Genomic DNA, 21,267 nt, shown 5'->3' with positions numbered 1-21,267 from the left:
GCTCTTCCTGAAATCTGCTGCTTTCCACCCCCCCCTCCCATATTCATCTCCTGGATTTCACAGGCCAAATGATCGATTGCCTGTTACGTTTTCTGGTAACGCATTAACATTTAAGAAACCTGTGCAAGTCCTGTCTTCTGAATGTCCGTTGAACTGCCCGACAGGAGGGGGCTGTACTTGGCTCCCCAGCATTGACAAGCCTAGCACGGGGATGTGCTCCGTGAGTGTTTGTAGAATGAATGAGTGAACGAGTGAATGAGAAAGACCCACCCCTGTGTCGCCTTTTATTCTTGTCTTTGCAAATGGCATGCAGGTGCCTCAGCCCCTTTCAGCGCTGTGGGTCCTGCGGGGAAGTTGAGATGCGGGGAGGCGGCTCTTACCTTGAGGGTTAAATAGGAACCTCAGGCTTCCCGAGGGTCTCAGAGGAAGGAGGCGGGAGTCGGGATTCAGACCTGGGTGTTGTCTGTGCCGGTTCAGTCCTTGTGAAGATGGTTAGTGTTTTCACTGTATGTGAAGGCGTCATAATCAAACGTGCTACCTGGCATATTTGGTTTCAGGCTATAATAATAATGATGTTGAACTGACCTGATATTTTGGTTTTTAATTCTTTCTAGGAAATCCGAAAAGTAGTGCAGAGTTTAGAACAAACAGCCCGGGAGATTTTAACTCTACTGCAAGGGGTCCATCAAGGTGCTGGGTTTCAGGACAGTAAGTGTTTCGTTTTGACTTTTGAGGTTTTAATCCAGTTCATCAATCTCATTTAAAGAGCTTTACCATCCAAACAGCATTTCAGCTCTGTGTCATTTCATTATGAGAAATGTTCCTCATCCTTTAAGGTGAATAAAAGTTGGAGTAGGTGAGTTTATCGTTTTTACAGGTTTACAGAATTCTGTGTTTTGATTGATTTTGCACTTTCACGTAATATGGGATGTTTTCTATTTGATGACCTGCTGCTGCTGATAATAGTAGTATCATAGTTCACTTGTGTATTTAGCAACGTTTATTTGGTGCTTCAAAAACACACCAAACCTTTCAGATATTGAATATGGTTTGATACGCATTTGTAGATATGAAATGGCCACTGTAAAATGTTCTGAATGTGTGTACAGTTAGTCCCTTGAATGGATGGAGATCAATTGTGATAAATTTTAACATGGAACCGCCATTGTAAGCACAGCTGAAAGAGCTGAAATACATTTTCAGGTAGAGAATGGTATAACAAAGTAATTTATAGGTGTCAGAGGCAAGTCATTTTTCTCCATGATATGTAGTTGGTCAGCCCGATTGAGAATAATTGGTAAAACTTGACCAAATATGAAAGCTAGAAGCAGATCAGTTTTACGCCTCCTTTGAGGACTGCCTAGGAATGCGCCTGGTGTGCAGCCCCTTAGGGATGAGGTCATTCCTGATAGCTCACGCTGTGTTTCCTGACATTTCCTTTCAGCAAATTTTTGTTTATTTCTCAGTATTTGTTCATCAGTAGGCAAGCTAGAGGTGAAAATTTGAAAGCCAGGTTGAAAAGCAGAGATTCATATCCTATATTTGGTCATGAGCTTTTTTAAAAAGTTGATTTATTTCCAGGTAGACTGCATAGATGATTAAGCAATAGTAAGTATTAAGCACTATTAAGTATTTGAAATTTGGTCTTTCATTATGATGTTTGATGATTGTTTTTTCTTTTTTGTTTGGTTTTTTTTTTTTTTTTTTTTGGTGTGATCAGTTCCAAAGAGGTGTTTGAAAGCTCGAGAACATTTTGGTACTGTGAAAACACATCTAATGTCTTTGAAGACCAAGTTCCCTGCTGAACAGTATTACAGGTTTGTAAGAAAAGTAGCATTATTTTATAATATGAAATTAAAAAAGGCAGAGAATTATATGTACTGAATGATTGCTTAGCACTAGGTAAAAATCCCTCTATGTAGAAGAAGCAACAAAAAGAAACATAATCAAACTATTAATGGCAGTATTTGAACAGTGACAAAATTGGTGATATTATTTTCTTCCCTTTTATTTTCAAAATTTTCGTAAAGATCATGTATAATTTTTGCAATGAAAAAGCAGTTAAAAACAAAGTATTTGTTGTATGAGGTCAAAATAAAGAATGTCTTTTTAGTATATTCAAGTTGCTTGTGAAATTGGATGAACCATATCTGCTGTTAAGGTTATAGAGTTGAGCTTTACCTTAAAGCTTGACTTTCACTGCCAAGTAACATATTTATCCAATATTTTATGCCGTATGTTGTTGGATTTACACCATCAGTTATTTTAAAGTATATATTGCTTTATGGAAGAAAAGTTGTTGCCAATCATAATTGTGAAACATGTAGATTGTAAAATGCATCCTGATTTCACAGATATTAAATGGATGTTGATAAAATATGGTAAATAAGAACCTAAACTATCTACTTATGTTTATTTTCTTACTGAAGAAGATACTCATTTCAGACGTATTTATGGGCAATAAATAGAACATGCATGTGGGGAGTGGGTAGCACAACCTCACAAGGTTTTTTAAGGCAGGGATTGGCAAACTACCCATGGCTTGCTGCCTCTGGAAGCTAAGAATTGCTTCTTTATTTTAAAGTTGTTAGAAAAAGAAAAACAGCCAAATAAGAATATGTAACAGACTGAAAGTGACCTGAAAAGCCTAAAATATTTATTATCTGGCCCTTCACAGAGAAAGTTTGCCAAACCTTGCAAAGGTAGTAACTGAAGCTTAGAAAAGTAGGAGGATAGAATTGTCAGGGTCCCTAGAGACCAGGTAATTTGGAGTCAGACACAGGCTGCCCTGTGGCAGATTTGGCCCTCAGAAGGTTTTGTTTGGCCTGCATTGTGTTGAAATTTTTTTCTGAATTGTTGCCACAGCATCAATATCCAGAAGTTGTCAAATTTCCTATTTCTTTTCCAGGTTTCTGGCTCAGTTTAACTGTAGTATCCCTGACTTTTTAAGTCTATTCATGTAGTGATGGCAAATGGTAGTTATTACTTACATGTGTGAATCAGAATTTTCTTGATACACTACACTCAAAATGTAGGAATGAGTTCGGTGTTGAAGCTGATGTACAATTGTGTTTCTCCTCAGTCTTCAGTTGCCAATATTTTTCTCAGAGCACTATCATTGTTCTTATTTATTAAGAACATAATCTTCAGCTGTAAATTTTTGTATTCATAAAATTGAATCATGTTTATTTATTAAACTTTTAGTTTATAATTATAAATTTGAACTTGCAAAATCTACACTAAATTTGTCTAATATATTTAAATGTCATATTGCTCTTACATGTTTCGTATGTTGGGGTTTCACGTAAAATTTTATTTGGAAAAGAATTCCAATCTAAAATGTTTGAACTTGACTGTACTAAACTCTCTTATTTAAGGCTCTGGTCCTCAACCTATGTGCTTGTCTTTACGTAGATTTCATGAGCACTGGAGGTTTGTGTTACAGCGGCTGGTCTTCCTGGCGGCCTTTGTTGTGTACTTGGAATCAGAAACACTAGTGACCCGAGAAGCAGTCACAGAAATTCTTGGCAGTAAGTGTCTTCATTAGTATTGATCTGCAGAACCAATACTAATGGATAGGTTAATTTTTGGTGGAAGAGGCTGTTGGCTTATAATCTCTATTATAACAAATGAGAACTAGGTAGAAAACCAGTTACTTGGAAACACAAAACCTAAAAATATGTAGTGGCTTCTCTTTGTACTTGGGTGTTACATTTGTAAACTTCAGTTTTTAAAAATGTCAAGGCTGTAGGAAAGTTAGAAGAATAATACAGTGAATGCCTGTTTACAGCTCACTTAGACTCACTACTCTTAACATTCTGCCACATCCTCTTAGTCTCCACACTGGGTGTGTCTGTGTGCATGTGTGCGTTTGTGTGCGCTTGTCAACCATTTGAAGTCAGTTGCAGATATTGTGACCTGCTAAAAACAGATATTCTCTGACATTTTTTGTGGTATTACTTTTTAAAAGAAGAGTAGACAGGAAAATTGAATTTTGCTTGAGAGCTAGAAAAATTCTCAATGAAGTCTAGTTGCCAAGGTTAATATTGTATGTCAACTGTAATTGAAAAATAAGAATTACTAGGAAACAAAAAAGATTGTTTTATATGATTCATCCTTTTTCACACACTTAAAAATAATGCTAAGGCTTAAATTATATTCATATCATGACCTCATTTTTATCTTGATATTTTTTTTAGTTGAGCCAGATCGGGAGAAAGGATTTCATCTGGATGTAGAAGATTATCTCTCAGGAGTTCTAATTCTTGCTAGTGAACTGGTAATATACTTAGTAATTTGCCATTTTCTTTCTTTTTATTTTTTACTGTTAATTGGTTAATACTAACATAAATTTCAGGTGTACAACATTATAGCTTGATATCTCTGTACTCTATTGCATGTTCACCACCAAAGTCTGGTTTCCATCTGTCACCATGTATTTGACCCCTTTCATCCATTTCACTCCCCCTCCCCAAAGTTCCCTCCGTTAAACACCAGTCTGTTGTGTGTATCTGTGAGTTTGTTTTTGTTTTGCTTTTTTTTTTTTTAAGTTTCCACATATAAGTGAGAGCATTTATTTTTCTCTATCTTATTTCTCTTGCCATAATATCCTCAAGGTCCACCCATGTTGTCACAAATGGCAAGATTTCATTCTTTCTAATGACTGTGTGGTATTCCATTGTATATATACCGCTTCTTTATTTATTCATCCATCCATGGACACTTAATTTTTTATAAATCTTGGCTGTTAAAAATAAAGTTTCAGTGAACACGGGTGCATATGCCTTTTCAAATTAATGTTTTTATATTCTTTGGATAAATACCCAGAAGTAGAATAGGTGGACCATAATAGTTCTCTTCTTAGTTGTTTGAGGAATCTCCATCCTATTTTTCATGGTGGCTGCACCAATTTACTTTCCCATCAATAGTGTATGAGGGTTTCCTGTCCTTCACACCCTCCCCAGCATTTATTATCTCCTATTTCTTCGATAGGAGAAATAAACAGGTGTGAAGAGGTGTGAAGTGATATCTCATTGTGATTTTGATGTGCATTTCCCTGATGATTAGTGATATTGAGCATCTTTTCATGTGTCTGTTAGCCATCTGTATGTCTTCTTGGAAACATGGCTATTCAGATCCTCTGACCATTTTTTGTTTGTTTGTTAATCTCACCTTGATATTTTTTCCTTTGCTTTTCAGAGAGAGTAGAAGGGAGTTTAGGAGACGGGGAGGGAGGGAAGGAGGGAAGAAGAAACATCGATGTGAGAGACACACATCAACTGGTTGCCTCCGCATGCACCCCAACCAGGGGTGGGGAGTGAACCCGCATCTGAGGTGCGTGCCCCTTGACTGGGAACTGAACATGAGACCCTCTGGTGCACAGGCGGCCGCTTTAACCACTTACCTACACTGGCCAGGGCCTGCCCATTCTTAATTAGGTGGTGGTTGTTATTGTTGTTGAGTTGTAGGAGTTCTTTATATATTTTTTAAATTAGTACCTTATTGTAAATACCATTTGCAAATATCTTGCCCCATTTGGTTGGTTGCCTTTGTTGTTGATGGTTTCCTGCTGTGCAGAAGCTTTTTGGTTTGATATAGTCCCATTTGTTTATTTTTTTATTTTTATTTTTTAAAAATATATTTTATTGATTTTTTACAGAGAGGAAGGGAGAGGGACAGAGAGTTAGAAACATCGATGAGAGAGAAACATCGATCAGTTGCCTCCTGCATACCCCCTACTGGGGATGTGCCCGCAACCAAGGTACATGCCCTTGACCGGAATCGAACCTGGGACCCTTGAGTCCGCAGGCCGACGCTCTATCCACTGAGCCAAACCGGTTAGGGCAGAATCATTGATTGGCTGCCTCCTGCATGCCCCCTACTGGGGATCGAGCCCGCAACCTGAGCATGTGCCCTTGACTGGAATCGAACCTGGGACCTTTTAGTCCGCAGGCTGATGCTCTATCCACTGAGCCAAACCAGCTAGGGCCATTTGTTTATTTTTGTTTCTCTTGCCTTGGAGTCATATTCACAAAAACACCACTAAGACTGATGACCAGAAGCTTAGTACCTATATTATTGTCTGTGTGTTTTATTGTTTCAGGGCTAACACTCAGGTCTTTAGTCCATTTTGAATTAATTTTTATGTATGGTGTACAATAGTAGTTTACTTTCTTTTTTTAAAAATATATTTTATTGATTTTTTACAGAGAGGAAGGGAGAGGGATAGAGAGTTAGAAACATCAATGAGAGAGAAGCATCGATCAGCTGCCTCCTGCACACTCCCCACTGGGGATGTGCCTGCAACCAAGGTACATGCCCTTGACCGGAATTGAACCTGGGACCTTTGAGTCCGCAGGCTGACGCTCTATCCGCTGAGCCAAACCGGTTAGGGCCAATAGTAGTTTACTTTCATTCTTTTGTATAGGGCTGTCCAGTTTTCCCAGCTTTATTGAAGAAACTTTCTCCATTGTATATTCTTGTCTCCTTTGCTGTAAGTTATTTGTCCATATATGTCTGGGATTATTTCTGGGCTCAGTTCTGTTCCATTGGTCTCTGTGTGTGTTTTTTTGCCATTACCATACTGTTGATTATTGTAGCTTTGTAGTGTAGTTTGAAATCAGATAGTGTGATATCTCTGGCTGTGTTCTCTTTTCCTCAGGATTTCTATTTGGGGTCTTTTGTGGTTCCAAAATTTGAGGATTTGTTTTGTTCTATTTCTGTGAAAAATGCCATTGGGATTTTATTAGGGATTGCGTTGAATCTGTAGATTCCTGTAGGTAATATGGACATTTTAACAATGTTAATTCTTCCAGTCCATCGACACAGGATGTTTTTTTCATTTTTTTGTCTTTAATTTCTTTCAAGAAAGAATGTCTTTTTCTTTTCAGTGTACAAGTGTTTCCTTTCCTTTGCTTATTCCTAGGTATTTTTTTTTCTATTGCGGTTGTAAATGGGATTGTTTTTCTTTATCTTTCTGATAGTTCATTGTTAGCATATAGAAATGCAGCAGATTTCTGTATGTTGATTTTGTATTCTGAAATTTTATTTCTGATATTTTTTTGGTGGGAACTTTAGGGTTTTATATATATAAAATCATGCCATCTGCGAATAGTGACAGTTTTACTCTTTCCTTTCCAATTTGGTTGCCTTTTATTTCTTGTCTAATTTCTCTGACTAGGACTTGTAGTAGTGTTGAGTAAAACTGGCAAGAGTGGGCATCCTTGTCTTGTTTCTGTTCGATCTTAGAGGAAAAGCTTTGTTTTTCACTGTTGAGTATGAAGTTAGCTAACTGTGGGGTTTGTCTTATATGGCCTTTATTATGTTGAGGCACTTTTCCTTCTATACTCATTTTATTGAGAGGTTTCTTTAAAAAATCATAAATGGCTTCCTGGCTGGTGTGGCTCAGGGGTTGAGCATCAACCTATGAGCCAGGCGATCACAGTTTCATTCCCTGTTCAGGGCATGTGCCCAGGTTGCAGGCTCCATCCCAGGAGGGGGGTGTTCAGGAGGCAGCCGATAGATTATTCTCTCTTATCATTGATGTTTCTCTCTCTTCCTCTCTGAAATAAAAGTGATATGTGTATATATATATTTAAAAAGATCATAAATGGATGTTGTATCCTGTCACATGCTTTTTCTGCATCTAGTGAGATGATCATATGATTTTTACCTCATTTTGTTAATGTGTACTACATTGATTGATTTGCAAATATAGAACCATCCTTGTATCCCTACAGTGAAATTTATTTGATTTTGGTGTATGATCCTTTAAATCAGTGGTTCTCAACCTTCCTAATTCCGCGGCCCTTTAATACAGTTCCTCATGTTGTGGTGACCCCCAATTTCATTGTTACAAATTGAACATAATTAAAGCATAGTGATTAATCACAAAAACAATATGTAATTATATATGTGTTTTCCGATGGTCTTAGGCGACCCCTGTGAAAGGGTCGTTCGACCCCCAAAGGGGTCGTGACCCACATGTTGAGAACCGCTGCTTTAAATGTATTGTTTGATTTGATTTGCTAGTATTTTGTTGAGGACTTTTGCATCTATGTTTATCAGAGATATTGACCTGTAATCTTTGTATGTGTGCGTGTTGTTCCTGCCTGGTTTTGGTTTCCAAATAATGTTGGCTGAGTTAGGAAACATTCATTCTTTCCTCTTCAATATTTTGGAAGAGTTGGAGATGGATAGGTATTAAATTTTCTTTGAATGTTGGTAGAATTCACCTGTGAAGTTGTCTGGTCCTGGAGCCGTTAATTTTTTTCATCTTCCCACTTGGCTGTTATTTTTTAAAATGGGTACAAAAATCCCGGGAGTCTGATACATGTAGAAGCCATCTGTTGGTCACCAGATAGTCATTGACTGTGCACGGTATGAGTTTTGCTGGTCACCAGAGAAATGCCATTCTGACGAGGTGCATATTTACTAATGTGTGAATTTTTAAGAGATGATTATACCTCTTTGTTTCAAAGTAGTGGAAAAACATATTCCTGGTAACTGTGTTAACTCATATAATTGTTTTGGAGAGCAACTTACCTACATAACTATATTAATTATTCTTGCTTTTATCTTCTTAGTCTCTTTCCTGAGAAATTATGTTATGAAAATAATTCTAAAGATGAAAAAAAAGCTGTTATAAGGCTGTTCACTGTGGGTTTACAAATAATATTTATGTAGAATAAATTGTAGCCCATAGAAACTCTAACAAAAGAGAAATGATTTCTTTTTTTTTTTTTTTTTTAAATATATTTTATTGATTTTTTACAGAGAGGAAGGGAGAGAGACAGAGAGCTAGAAACATCGATGAGAGAGAAACATCAATCGGCTGCCTCCTGCACACCCCCTACTGGGGATGTGCTCGCAACCCAGGTACATGCCCTTGACCGGAATCGAACCTGGGACCTTTCAGTCCGCAGGCCGACGCTCTATCCACTGAGCCAAACCGGTTTCGGCGAGAAATGATTTCTTAAGTTATTAAGTTAGTATTAATATTAAGCATTTGTCAAAAATGTATTCATCAAAGATAATATGTGAAGTGTTGTGGCCTGAGGGTCTTGTCATTGTGATTTGGAGGACATGGTAAGGTGGAGCCACATTGTAACACATCCCAGTCTCTCTTTCCTTGTACAGTCGAGGCTGTCTGTCAACAGTGTGACTGCTGGAGACTACTCCCGGCCCCTTCACATCTCCACCTTCATCAATGAGCTGGATTCCGGGTTCCGCCTCCTCAACCTGAAAAACGACTCCCTGAGGAAGCGCTATGATGGCTTGAAGTACGACGTGAAGAAAGTGGAGGAGGTGGTCTATGATCTCTCCATCCGAGGCTTCAATAAGGAGACAGCAGCAGCTTGTGTGGAGAAATAGGAGACTCTCCCCGGGCCTGGCCTTGCTGGCCTCAGTGGTTGCCAGCGAGGGTGAGCGCAGGGCCGCTCACTGTAGTTACGGTGCCCTGTTGCTAAGCACCGCGATTTATTTTCTTAGCCAGTCGTGTGGTATGTGTGTCAGAATCGGAACACTTCTTTGGGGGTTAAAGATTAGCCTTTACAAGGACAGGGTTTTTGTTGTTGTTGTTTTAGTGAATTTGCTCTGTAATTCAGTTCTGTCAAAAGTGCAAATGTCAGTCTCTTGGTAAAGTTTATTTCCTGCTTACCCTGATGCTGTTGATGTCCTGATTGAGAAGTTTATTGTCTTGTGATCCTCGGTATTTTCTATATCCAAAGTAACCCCCATACACAGGTATGCAAACAGGTCATTAAAAAGGATGATTGCTAACCAAAGGACACTTATTTTATATTTCCCTCTCTTTTTTTAAGCCAGGTGAGTAAATCAGGTGTTGACATTTTTTTACAAGGGAGTAATAGCTCCAGGGTTCCCTCACTGCCATCAAATCATAGAATTAAACTGCAAAGTCAAGTTCAACAGATACGTCTGGGAAGTTTTTGTATTAAAGAATTGAGTAACATGCTGTCATTTGGCTGTTTACCGGTGTGGGTTTAGCACTTAGTGTTTTAAACACCTGGTTTCCTGATGTTGCCTTCACATTGTGCTATTGCAAGCAATTAAAAATCGTTTCACACACATCTTTAACACTTCATATGATGTATTTCTAAGCTATGAGACCTTTTTCCTAGCAGCCAGCTACACTGGTGTGAGAGTATAAAGCCACCCAGTCAAGTTAGCAATACCCTGACTGGTGTGTTCTGAGAGAAAAGTGCTGTGCTTTGTCTGGAAGAAAGAGAAAACGTTGGATTAAAAAACCAGCTGAAAAAATGAGCCAGCAGATTTGGCACTGTTTTCAGAGTAAGCAGTTTCCGGTTGTTGGTGACTCTCCCGATAGGTTTTAGATTGACAGTTTTGGGCAAGTCACATAAATCTGGTTGCACCCTCCTTCCCTCATTTCAGGCAGTACTGAGAATACGTGCCTTTCATTGGCTGTTTACCAGTTGTGGGGGGCAGGGGTAGTGCTTGAATTGAAGTTATTAAAATGGTGACATCCACAGTGTTTTGGAGCTCACTGAAAGGAAGGTGCCAGTGTTTCCAGAATCTGAAGGTTTCAGGTGTACCACCCTCCCATGCCTGATTCCATTTTGGGCTTTCTGTGTGTACAGTGGATGTTTGGCCTGGAAATCAGAGCTTTTATCAGGTTGAGTTAAGGACTGACAAATTTGCCATTGTGAGGAAAGAAGTAGAAATGAGGCATAATTGCTCTGCACTGTTGGATTTAGAGTGATATCTCTTTGTGCAGAAGAGTTTGCAGAAGGGAAAAAGGTGTTCAGATCTTTAAAGTGATACGAACACTGTCTACATTGAGTATGATAGGCTTTTAATTACATAGTACATTTGACAGTAGTTTTCTTTGCCTCTTAAAGTAAATTGATTCTGCTTGAGAATATTAAGTTCTTGGCAGAAGTTGTGGATTTTAGTTTTAACAAAAGCATTTTAAGTATAGGAGCACATTCTGGTCTTGTATCTCCATTTGAGAGTTTAAGAGTCATGTTTATTATTATTCATTTGTGTTTGTTGCTGGCTTACTGTAAAGCAATAAGAAGTGGGCATTTGTTTTCTGGTCCTTCGTGATTAATTGTGCTGCTGTGAGAACTCTTCTGTATGGAGAATAGCTTCTGAATGCTGTTTGAGGCTGAAGACCAGCGTGGTCAGCACAGACTGCTGTGCAGTAGTTACAATAACCAGAGGACAGTGGGCATGGCACTACCCAGTGAGTAGGTGCTATTCGCGTGGTCCACCTTGCTTGGGAAATTGCAAGAGTTTTGGCTGCATAGGTGAGAAGCATTGGCTCTGGTTTTACATACCAGCATTATTTTATTCCGTTTTAGAAAACCAAGCAGTTTAGAGAACAGCATGAATTAGTGGATGCTAGATAAAAAAGGCTAAGCGACCGTCTGACTGTCTGACTGGTAGCTATGACGTGCAATGACCACCAGGGGGAAGACGCTCTGACCGGTGGCTATGATGTGCACTGACCATCGGGGAAGATGCTCAACGCAGGAACTGCTGAGCTGCGGTGACTTGACAGCGGCGGTTCTCAGGTGACGCACCCCGGAACCAGACAGGAGGGAGCCCGATGCTGGGGTGCGTTTCCCGAGAACCGCCCTCGCAATCCAGGACCCCTGGGGGGATGTCGGAGAACTGGTTTCAGCCCCATCCCCATAGGCCAGGCCAAGGGACCCCACCTGCTGGAGGGACTCGGCTCAGTCCACAGACGCCCTTTGAGCCATGACACTGCCCCAGGAGAAAAGATGTTCCAGGGCCACTCTTTCTTAGTTTTATAATTTTAATATTTATTTTTCAACTCCATTTGACACAGGGCCACTCTTGCCTGGTGGATGACAAGAAGAGGGTAGTGCAGTCTGTAGGTGTCCACTCTGTTGTTGAAGGTTGTGTCCTGTTTGAAAGATGCTTCTCTAGGGCACATGCCTTTGGGGCTGGGTTTGTGCGTGCATGTTTCAGCCAGCATTCGGTGAGCTGACATGTTTCAAGCACTGGGCCAACCGTTAATCCAGACCGCCTCACTCATCGTCATAGCAACTCTGTAAGGTAGTTACCACTTTTTTTTTTCTTTCAGTAGAGACCTGGGCAATAGGCTTGGGCAGTTAACTTGCCCTGAATTCTAGCTTTGAAGCAGAGGAGCTGCGATTCAACTACCACATACACCATTCCATCCTTGATGCTTTTGAATGTGTCACTCCATAGCCTGGCAAGGCAAAAATCAAAGCCACAAATTACAAATTGTTAGGAACACAGAATAATATGTATAGCTTTGGAGTAGGTGAAATTCATATTAAAATTAGCATAAAAAATAAGTGGGAGACGTGGTCTGTGCCCTCAAGATGTTTAGAGTCTAATTGCAGGGGAAAGGGTGGTGAGGAAAACAAAAACAGGTAAGAGATTAAATATTCAAGTAATTGAATACCTACTGTAATTAAAGAAATGTTAACTTTATTGAAGCGCGTTTTACATATAAAATTGACTCATCAAGTATTCAATTCAGTGATTTAATTTATCAAGCAGTGCAACAATCCCAACAAATCAGTTTTTTATCTTCTCCCATGATCCCTGTTCCCACTCTCAGCCCCAGGCAACCACTAATCAACTTTCTGTCTATAAATTTGCCTTTCTGCATGTCTCATATAACAGGAATCACCAGCATGTCTTTCCACTTTGCATAATGTTTTAAGGTTCATCCATATTAATATGTTCATCCAGGTTGTCCTTTTGGTTCCTGAGTAGTATTCCTTTGTATGATACTCCACATTTTACCCATTCATCAGATGGTGAAGGTGTAAGTTTCATTGTTTTGGTTATTATGAATAATGCTGCTGTGAATATTCTTGTGCAAGTCTGTTTCCATTTCTTTTGGATACATATGTAGGAGTCTCTGATAAAAATGGTAATTTTATGTTAGCTTTATAAGAAACTGCCAATCTGTTTTCTCAACCAACTATGAGGATTCCCTCCTATAAGTTAAAATTCAAGATGCTAATAGACAAGGTGTCATAATAAGTAGTACTTAACTGCTAAATAACTTGTGAACGATTGCTATAGGGATTTAGAAGGTAGGATTTGAACTAGTCCATGAAAGAGGTAGGATTTAGATAGCGTGGAACTAGGACTGAGAGGTTAGGGAGTTTGGACTTTAAGAGTAGGCATGGGAAAACTGTAGTTTTTTGTTTGTTTATTTATTTGTTTTAGGAGGTGGCAGGAGAATCCCAGCTCTGTAATGTTACCAAGGGGAGAGAGCAGAGGTAGGGAGAATGTCTTTGAGGTTATAAGGGTCATCTTGGGGAGCTGAGGTTGGGCATGGGTAAGGTGCAGATGAAATGCACTGCAAAGAAAAACATTGAGTAAATGTGCTGACTGGGGGTGGAGAAATGCTATGGACTGAATGTTAATGTCCCCCCTAATTCACATATTGAAGCCAAATTCCCAATTGGATGGTATTAGGTGGTGGGGAAGGGGGGTGAGAGGTGATTAGGTCATGAGGGTGGAGTCCTCATGAGTGGGGTTAGTGCCCTCATAAAAGGGATCCAGAGAGCTCTCCCCCCTCTGCCCTGTAAGGACACAGTCAGAGGAGGGGTGTCTGTGAGCCAGGAAGCAGGCCCTCACCTGACACCAAATCTGCCGGCACCTTGTTCGTGGACTTTCTAGCTTCCAGGACTGTGAGAAATAAAGTTCTGTTGTTTAAACTGCCCCGTCTATGGTATTTTTGTTATAGCGGCCTGAACAGAATAAGACAAGGGGAGCGGAGTTGAGAGGAGACAGGTGCCTGAGCTTCTGAAAGCATAAACATGAGAAAGTTGTAGCTCTTTTGAGGGGAAGATGAGTTCAGTTTCCTAGTGTTGAGTTTATTCTGATAGGAGATATTGCACAAATGGCTGTCCTTTTTGGACTAGAATTTAGGACTCTTGAGATGAGTCCTTTAGATAGAGTGGGTAGGGTATATGAATCAATGACTACAGAGGAGCTCTTGGCAGCTGGCAGAGGTCTGGGAGAGAAGAGGAGTGGTCTGTAATAATAAGCAACCTAGGGACCTGTGGAGGGGGTTGGAGACATGGAGGGGAAGATGGGGGAGGAGCAGAGGCCTGTGTCATTCTCCAGCTCCTATGTGTCCATGCAGGAGCTGGGACAAATGCATGTACACGGCTCCATCCTATCACCATAAATCCTTTACTTACTATACAGACCTCAGGGTTTTTGGCTGAAGGAAAATAAAACTGAAAATATGTAAAATCTTTAGGCAAGAAAGTTAGGCTTGTTCCCCCTCCCCCTCCTTTTTTTCTTATTTACCCTTTCCCTTACATTTGTTACTCATGATCATCTGGTGTCATTTAATATGAACATTTACCCAAAGCCATTTGCTCTGGCTGGAGTTTTGTGTTCATATGTCAGCTGTGTGTTTCAGTGGCGGAATCTGACCTTGCTGTCTGCATGTACCAGTGGACCTGCCAGCGAGATCAGGTTAGAAGTCAGAAAAGACTCCCCGTTGGCTCCCTGTCCTGTCCCTCTGTCAAAATTTGCTCACCCTGACGATGAAGGGAAGCCAGAGTATTTTTCACAGTTGGGGAGAACCAAGGGCTGGGTGTTTGCGTTCTTGGGGAAGACTGCAAGATGGTTTTAATCACTAAGGGGTTTTGGGTGCAGTGTCAGTGGATTGGGCCCTTCCATTTTAATAAGAAACTAATTAGATCCAGAACTGATATAACTAGGACAGAGACCCATCTCAGTGTTAAAAAAGACCAAAATCAAATGTTAGGGCTTCATTTCTTTGCACCCAGAAGTTAACTTTCAAAACCCCAGAGAGAGAACTAAGGGCCAGGTAGGGACCCAGGTTCTCTTCCACTGTGCCTAGCAGAGCCGGGCCAGCAGCCTTCTGGTTCCGACCCTGGAGGTGGAGGGCTGTGGCTCTGAGCCTTCTCATGCCTTGCCTATAGTGTCACCCCTCCAATGACCCGACATGACTGCATCTCGTTTAATAAAACCTGCCCTGTGGGCACCGAGGTTATTAGGCTGTGGCCTGTCTTGTGACATCAAGCGGCTCTAACTTCTTAAACTGAGATGAGCCTGGGAACGTGAATACCCCTGCATTTCCAAGATTGCACTGAGGAAAAGCAGAAAAGGATGCAGGGTTGGCACAAGCATTGTGGAGCCGACGGCAGAAGAGTTTGATTTTAATCCTCATATATTTTATACATAGTGGGAGGAGGGAGTAGATCTATTTTTCTTTGACATGTTACTTTCGTGGTTATAAAAGAACTAGAGGTCCAGTGCACGAAATTCTTGCACTCTGGGGCGAGGTGGGGGGGGGGGGCATCCCTCAGCCCAGCCTGTGCCCTCTTGCAGTCCAGGTGCCCTTGGGGGTTGGCCTAAGTCACCAGTTGGACATCCTTAGTGCTGCCGTGGAGGCGGGAGAGGCTCTCGCCACCGCCGCTGTGCTCGCCAGCCATAAGCTTGGCTCAGGGCTTCTGGCTGAGCAGGACTCCTCCTGTGGGAGCACACTGACCACCAGGGGGCAGTTCCTGTGTTGAGCGTCTGCCCCCTGGTGGTCAGTGCACATCATAGTGACCGGTTGTTATGCTGTTGGGTTGATTTGGATATTAGCCTTTTATTATATAGGACTAGAGGCCTGTTGCAGGAATATTCCTGCAAGAATAGGGCTTTGTGTGGCTGGAGCAAAGCAGAGAAGGGAGCGAAACTCGCTGAGGCGGGCTTTGCTCCCGCTTCAAGCCCCTGCAGCTGGTCTTGCCCTCCCACTCCCAGCTGCTGCCCCTTATGCCCCTTATGCTCCCAGCCACAGTGGTTGGGCTTGCCCTCCCGATCCCAGTCGCTGGGGCTGGGCTTGCCCTCCCGCACCCATCCCCTGGGGCTGGGCTTGCCCTCTCGCTCCCAGCGGCTGCCCCTTATGCTCCCAGCCACAGTGGTTGGGCTTGCCCTCCCGCTCCCATCCCCTGGGGCTGGGCTTGCCTTCCTGCTCCTATCCCCTAGGGCTGGGCTTGCCCTTCCGATCCCAGTGGCTGGGGCTGGGCTTGCTCTCCCGCCCCCAGCCACTGCCCCTTACGCTCCCAGCCACAGTGGTTAGGCTTGCCCTCCCACTCCCAGCCGCTGCCCCTTCCCCTCCAAGCCGCTGCCCCTCCTGCTCACAGCCACTGCAGCTGGGTTTGCCCTCCCACCTCCCGCTTCCCACCTCCTCAGCCTTGGCTCCGTTTCTGTCCTCGTGGCCTCTACTTAGCTCCCTTCTGTACTGCTTGACCTCCATGTTGTCCTCAGTCTTTGCTCCCAGCTGGTATATGCAAATTAACCACCATCTTTTAGCTTCTATAATTGAAACATTGTGTCTTTTGGAGCTGTTGCCTCAGGAGCTCAGAGCCGGCGGCAGCAGGCGGGGAACCTTGGCTTCCTCCATCACTGGAGCAAGCAAACCTCATGTTCGCTTCAGCTGCGTTGGTGCTGACCTTGGTTTGCAGTTAATTTGCATATCGCCCTGATTAGCCAATGGGAAGCGTGTCGGAGGTATGGTTAATTACCATGTTTGTCTATTATTAGATAGGATAGGTAAGCATGGGAGAAAATTGGGAAATTACAAAAAAGATCTTAAAATGCATATATAATCTTTGCATTGTGTTTTTCCCCAAATCTACTAACTTTTAAAAAACCTTATTTTGAAAGAATTGGTGGACTCTATTAAATTTTGACCCGAGTGTTATCATTTAGGAAGTGCTGCGTGAATGTCCGTTCTCTTTCCTGAGCCCCTCCCACAGGTAAAGATGGATGCGTTGGTGCTGACCTTGGTGAGCTGGGAGGCGAGGCCCAGGGTTGCAGTCATTTGTCTCAGCACAGCTTACACAGCACCTCTGAACCAAGCGGGCATGGGAGCAAACAGACTGTAGTTGCATATTCTTGAAATTGGGAAAAAATTTCATGTCACTTTCCGCTTTGTATTTTTACATTCATCATATCATGTGACTTTGAGAGCTGTCCTGTGATAGTCTGTGTGGAAATAGGAGGCTGAGGCCACACGAAGGAGCTCTTCCTGGGGGTTTCCTTTCTTCTCAGCCTGTCTTCTCTGCCATGTCCACTCACAAGCTGGTCTGTCTGTTCTCTATGCATGGATTCTGATCACCACTTTGACACCTCAGTGTCAAGGGTTCAAAACTGGTCTTGTGCTGCTATGAAAAACAGTTTGGCAGTTTCTGGAAAAGTTAAACATACAGTGACTATCACCCAGCAGTTCCATCCCTAGATACATACGTGAGCATTGGAAACATGTCTATGCGGAGACTTGCACACAAAGGTTCATAGTTTCTATATATATATAACCCTAATATGCAAATAGATCGAGTGGCAGAACAACCGAACAACTGGTCGCTATGATGTATGCTGACCACCAGGGGGCACAATGCAGAACATGACGGGCATCAGCAGCAGGTGGCAGTGCGTGGAACATGGTGGGCATTGGCTGTGGCTGGATGGTGGAGCAGGTGAGCAGGGTGCCAGACAAAGGCGGGGCGCCGGTCACTGTCATGGGGCGAGCCTCTGGTGGTTACTGAAAATTCTTTGCTCCGGCGTGTCATGGTCCTGCCCGGCACTCACACCTGCTGCCGGCACTGGCCCCGCTTGCACCTGCTGCTGGTGTCCGGCACCAGCCCTGATCGCTCGGCATTGTCAGCGGTGCGAGTGGCAGCTGCTGGCCCTGATTGCCCCTCAGGGCTTCTCTACGTCCCCCTGCTCCTGAGGGGCGAGTGGGGTTGGCAGCTGCTGCTCGCACTCACTGCCGGTGCCTGACACCTGTCCTGATCATTCTGTGCCGTCAACGGGTGTGAGTGGGGCTGGCGCCGTGAGCACGTGGGAGCGGTGGTGGCAGGAGTGGGGCTGCGTGCAGATGGGGGGCTGGGGTCCACAGCGGGAGGTGCCGGGAAGGGGCGTGGGGGATGAGCCAAGACCTACCCCTGTGCCCACCACAGCCTTGCGGCCCACAGTTCCTTTCAAGGTGCACGAATTCGTGCACTGGGCCCCTAGTTGGACCATAAGACCATAAATCGTAACACTGTAAAATCATAAACCATTAAACCAAGAAACAAACTATGAAACTATTGAACCATAAAACCATAAACCTTAATCCATAACCATAAACCTAAATCCATAGCAATAAACATTAAACTATAAACAAAATCATTAATTCATAACTAAAAACTTCACACCATGATCATAAAATATAACCATGAACTGTACATATATAACCAAAAACTTTAAACCATGAATGGAAGACTAATAAGCCATAACTACAAACCACAAACCATAATAAATAACCATAACCATCAACTATAAACTACAACCATAACATCTACTCCAGCCCAGCCCCTGCCCCAGCCCTGGCACTTCTTTACGGGTGATGGGGACCTGGGAGTGAAGGGCTGTTTTTATGAAAGTAGAATTTGGATGCGTTAGAGCTGAACTTGCATGATGGCTCTGAAAGCAGAGAGAGTGACCAGCTGTGCAAACAGCAAATTAGTAAACCCAGGTTTCCTCTGGCCAGCACCTTGTTGTCCACGTCATCCAGTGGCTAAGGGTTAAGCCAAAATCTGAACTCAGACCCGAGATGCACACGCCTAGTTCCTTCCACTGAGATGCAAACCCTGCCACAGGACACTAGAGGGGCCAGGCCATATCCTTCTCTCCTGCACTGATGCTGCACTAGCACTTGGGACTGCTGACACCAAACCCAATCCAGTCAAATCACACAAGTACATCACAAAAACAGAAAATGACAGACCAGTATCTGTTATACTAATAAATATAGACGAAAGAATCCTCCCCAAACAACAGCACATAAAAGCGTTATGCACCATGAGCAAGGGTCTCTACACCAGAAACTCTCCACACAATTATTCAGCTTACTGCAACCTCACAATGTAATGTGCCAAAACAACTGTGACGTAAAAGCACAGGACTATCGTAGTCAATGCAGAAAAAGCTTTACACCGAATACAACACTCAAGAAAGTAGAAACTTAGCTGAATATGATACATAGCATAATACAAAACCAACACAAACATTATGCTCACTGTTGAAGGCTGAACAGTTTACTCCTGAAATCAGCAGCAAGATCAGCAAGCTGACTCACTACTGTGATTCTAGTCTATATGGTACTGGAAGTTCTATCCAGAGCAAATGGGAAAGAAACGAAAGGCATCCATAGATGGGGGGGGGGGGGAAGCAAAACTATGTCTATGCACAGGCCACAGATTACATCATGTACATATGACTTCCTAAAGAATCAACAGCCTGAAAACCAAGATGGCGGCATAGGTAAACACCTGAAATTGCTGCCTCGCACAACCACTTCAAAAATACAACTAAAAGACAAAACGAACACCATCCAGAACCACAGAGTGGAAATTCTACAACTAGAAGGAAAGAGAAAAACACATTGAGACTCAGAGGAGGTGCAGAAGTAAAGTGCAGAGGTACAGAGGCGCACATGAGGAAAGGGCTGGCAACTGAGGACGTGGTTGTCTTTTTCAATCGGGAGGGAGTCTCAAGCTCCCGACTGATCTCAACTCCAGTTCCGGGTGAGTCTCTGGGGACCCAGACTCATATGGGGAGAAACTGGACTATCTGGCATCACGTGGAACTTGAGGGCGGCTTTCTCTCAGAGGTGCTTGCAGCGATTACCACGGGACACTGTGACCCGGGGCCTCTTAGGGCAGGACTGAGGATCAGCCATAGCTGTTTGCTCCACCCTGTTGATTCCCTGAGACCCTGCCCCACCCAAGCTGTGTGCAGAGTCTTTTGCATATGAATGGCCTGGCCCTTTGCAATCTAATATTACCTAACTAACTGCAGCTGGATCAGAGAGACCCACAACATCCAAAAGAAGCCCAAGGCTCCACAGCAGCTTGCATTGCTTCACAGCTGGGCCTCATCTGGGCACCTCCAAACCCCAAACAAAGAAGAGGAATCTGCAGATCTCTCCGTAGCTCCTGCTGGGTAGCCTCAAGCAGAGGCTAAATTAGCACCTCCTTAGAGATCCAAAAGTCTGTGTACCCAGTGGTCAGAGTGGGACCATCCAGATTACAACTCCTCAGATCCATAAGGGACACACTCAGGGGGCAGACTCAGTGAGCACCAAAGCCCCACTGAAGCAAGTCTTGCCCCAGAAGGGTGTCTCCAGCACAGAAGTTCTCCCACCATAAACACAGCTGATTCTCACAGCCAACTGGCCTGGAGGTCAATTCCTCCCAGTGATACCTACAACAATCAAGACTGTGCACAAAGCCCACAAAGGGGTGCACCAAGAGTGTCCACCACAGGTAATTGGGGAGGCTGAGCCACTGGGCCCTATAGGACACCTAGCACAGAAAGCCACTCTATCAACACAGGGAAGCAGTCAAAATGCAGAGACAAAGAAACAGGTCACAAAATGCAGAGACAAAGAAACAGGTCAAACTACTAAATATAGAGTTCAAAACCACACTTTTAAGGTTTTTCAAGAATTTTCTAGAAACCGCAAGAATTTTCTAGAAACCGCCGATAAACTTAGTGAGACCCTCAAGAAATCTAGTGAGACCCTTGAGGATATGAAAAAGGACCAACTAGAAATTAAGCATACCTGACTGAAATAAGTAATATTATACAGAGATGCAACAGCAGACTAGAGGATCGCAAGAATCAAGTCAAAGATTTGAAATACAAAGAAGCAAAAAACACCCAACCGGAAAAGCAAAAAGAAAAAAGAATCCAAAAATATGAAGATAGTGGAAGGAGCCTCTGGGACAACTTCAAATGTACCAACATGCGAATTATGGGGGTGCCAGAAGAAGAGAGAGAGCAAGATATTGAAAACCTATTTGAAAAAATAATGACAGAAAACTTCCCCTATCTGGTGAAAGAAATAGACTTACAAGTCCAGGATGCGCAGAGAACCCCAAACAAAATTAATCCAAAGAGGACCACACCAAGACACATCATCATTAAAATGCCAAGAGCAAAAGACAAAGAGAGAATCTTAAAAGCAGCAAGAGAAAGAAACTCAGTTACCTACAAGGGAGTACCCATACGACTGTCAGCTGATTTCTCAATAGAAACTATGCAGGCCAGAAGGGAGTGGCAAGAAATATTCAAAGTGATGAATGCCAAGAACCTACAACCAAGATTACTTTACCCAGCAAAGCTATCATTCAGAAGTGAAGGTCAGATAAAGAGCTTCACAGATAAGAAAAAGCTAAAGGAGTTCATCACCACCAA

At 42.8% G+C, this 21,267-nt stretch overlaps 1 protein-coding gene across 1 annotated transcript; it reads left to right on the top strand.

Annotated features, from left to right (window-relative positions):
• Positions 1 to 42: 42 nt before the first annotated feature.
• On the top strand, positions 43 to 9,970 carry TSN (translin). The gene is made up of 6 exons (XM_006104026.3): positions 43 to 220; positions 615 to 708; positions 1,721 to 1,817; positions 3,415 to 3,530; positions 4,200 to 4,279; positions 9,139 to 9,970. The coding sequence occupies exons 1-6, from the start codon at positions 212 to 214 to the stop codon at positions 9,370 to 9,372; spliced, it is 630 nt and encodes a 209-aa protein (XP_006104088.1). The 5' UTR covers positions 43 to 211; the 3' UTR covers positions 9,373 to 9,970.
• The last annotated feature ends 11,297 nt before the right edge of the window (positions 9,971 to 21,267 follow it).

Source organism: Myotis lucifugus, unplaced genomic scaffold, assembly GCF_000147115.1.
Source record: "Myotis lucifugus unplaced genomic scaffold, Myoluc2.0 scaffold_536, whole genome shotgun sequence".
Classification (NCBI taxonomy): domain Eukaryota; kingdom Metazoa; phylum Chordata; class Mammalia; order Chiroptera; family Vespertilionidae; genus Myotis; species Myotis lucifugus.
This window is presented reverse-complemented; position numbering and strand designations above follow the sequence as displayed.

Bases quoted from the DNA above. Each gene is read 5' to 3' on its own strand.
- TSN (XM_006104026.3), top strand. The intron at 1,818-3,414 runs GTTTGTAAGAAA...GTCTTTACGTAG, and splicing joins CCTGCTGAACAGTATTACAG to ATTTCATGAGCACTGGAGGT. The intron at 3,531-4,199 runs GTAAGTGTCTTC...TATTTTTTTTAG, and splicing joins AGTCACAGAAATTCTTGGCA to TTGAGCCAGATCGGGAGAAA.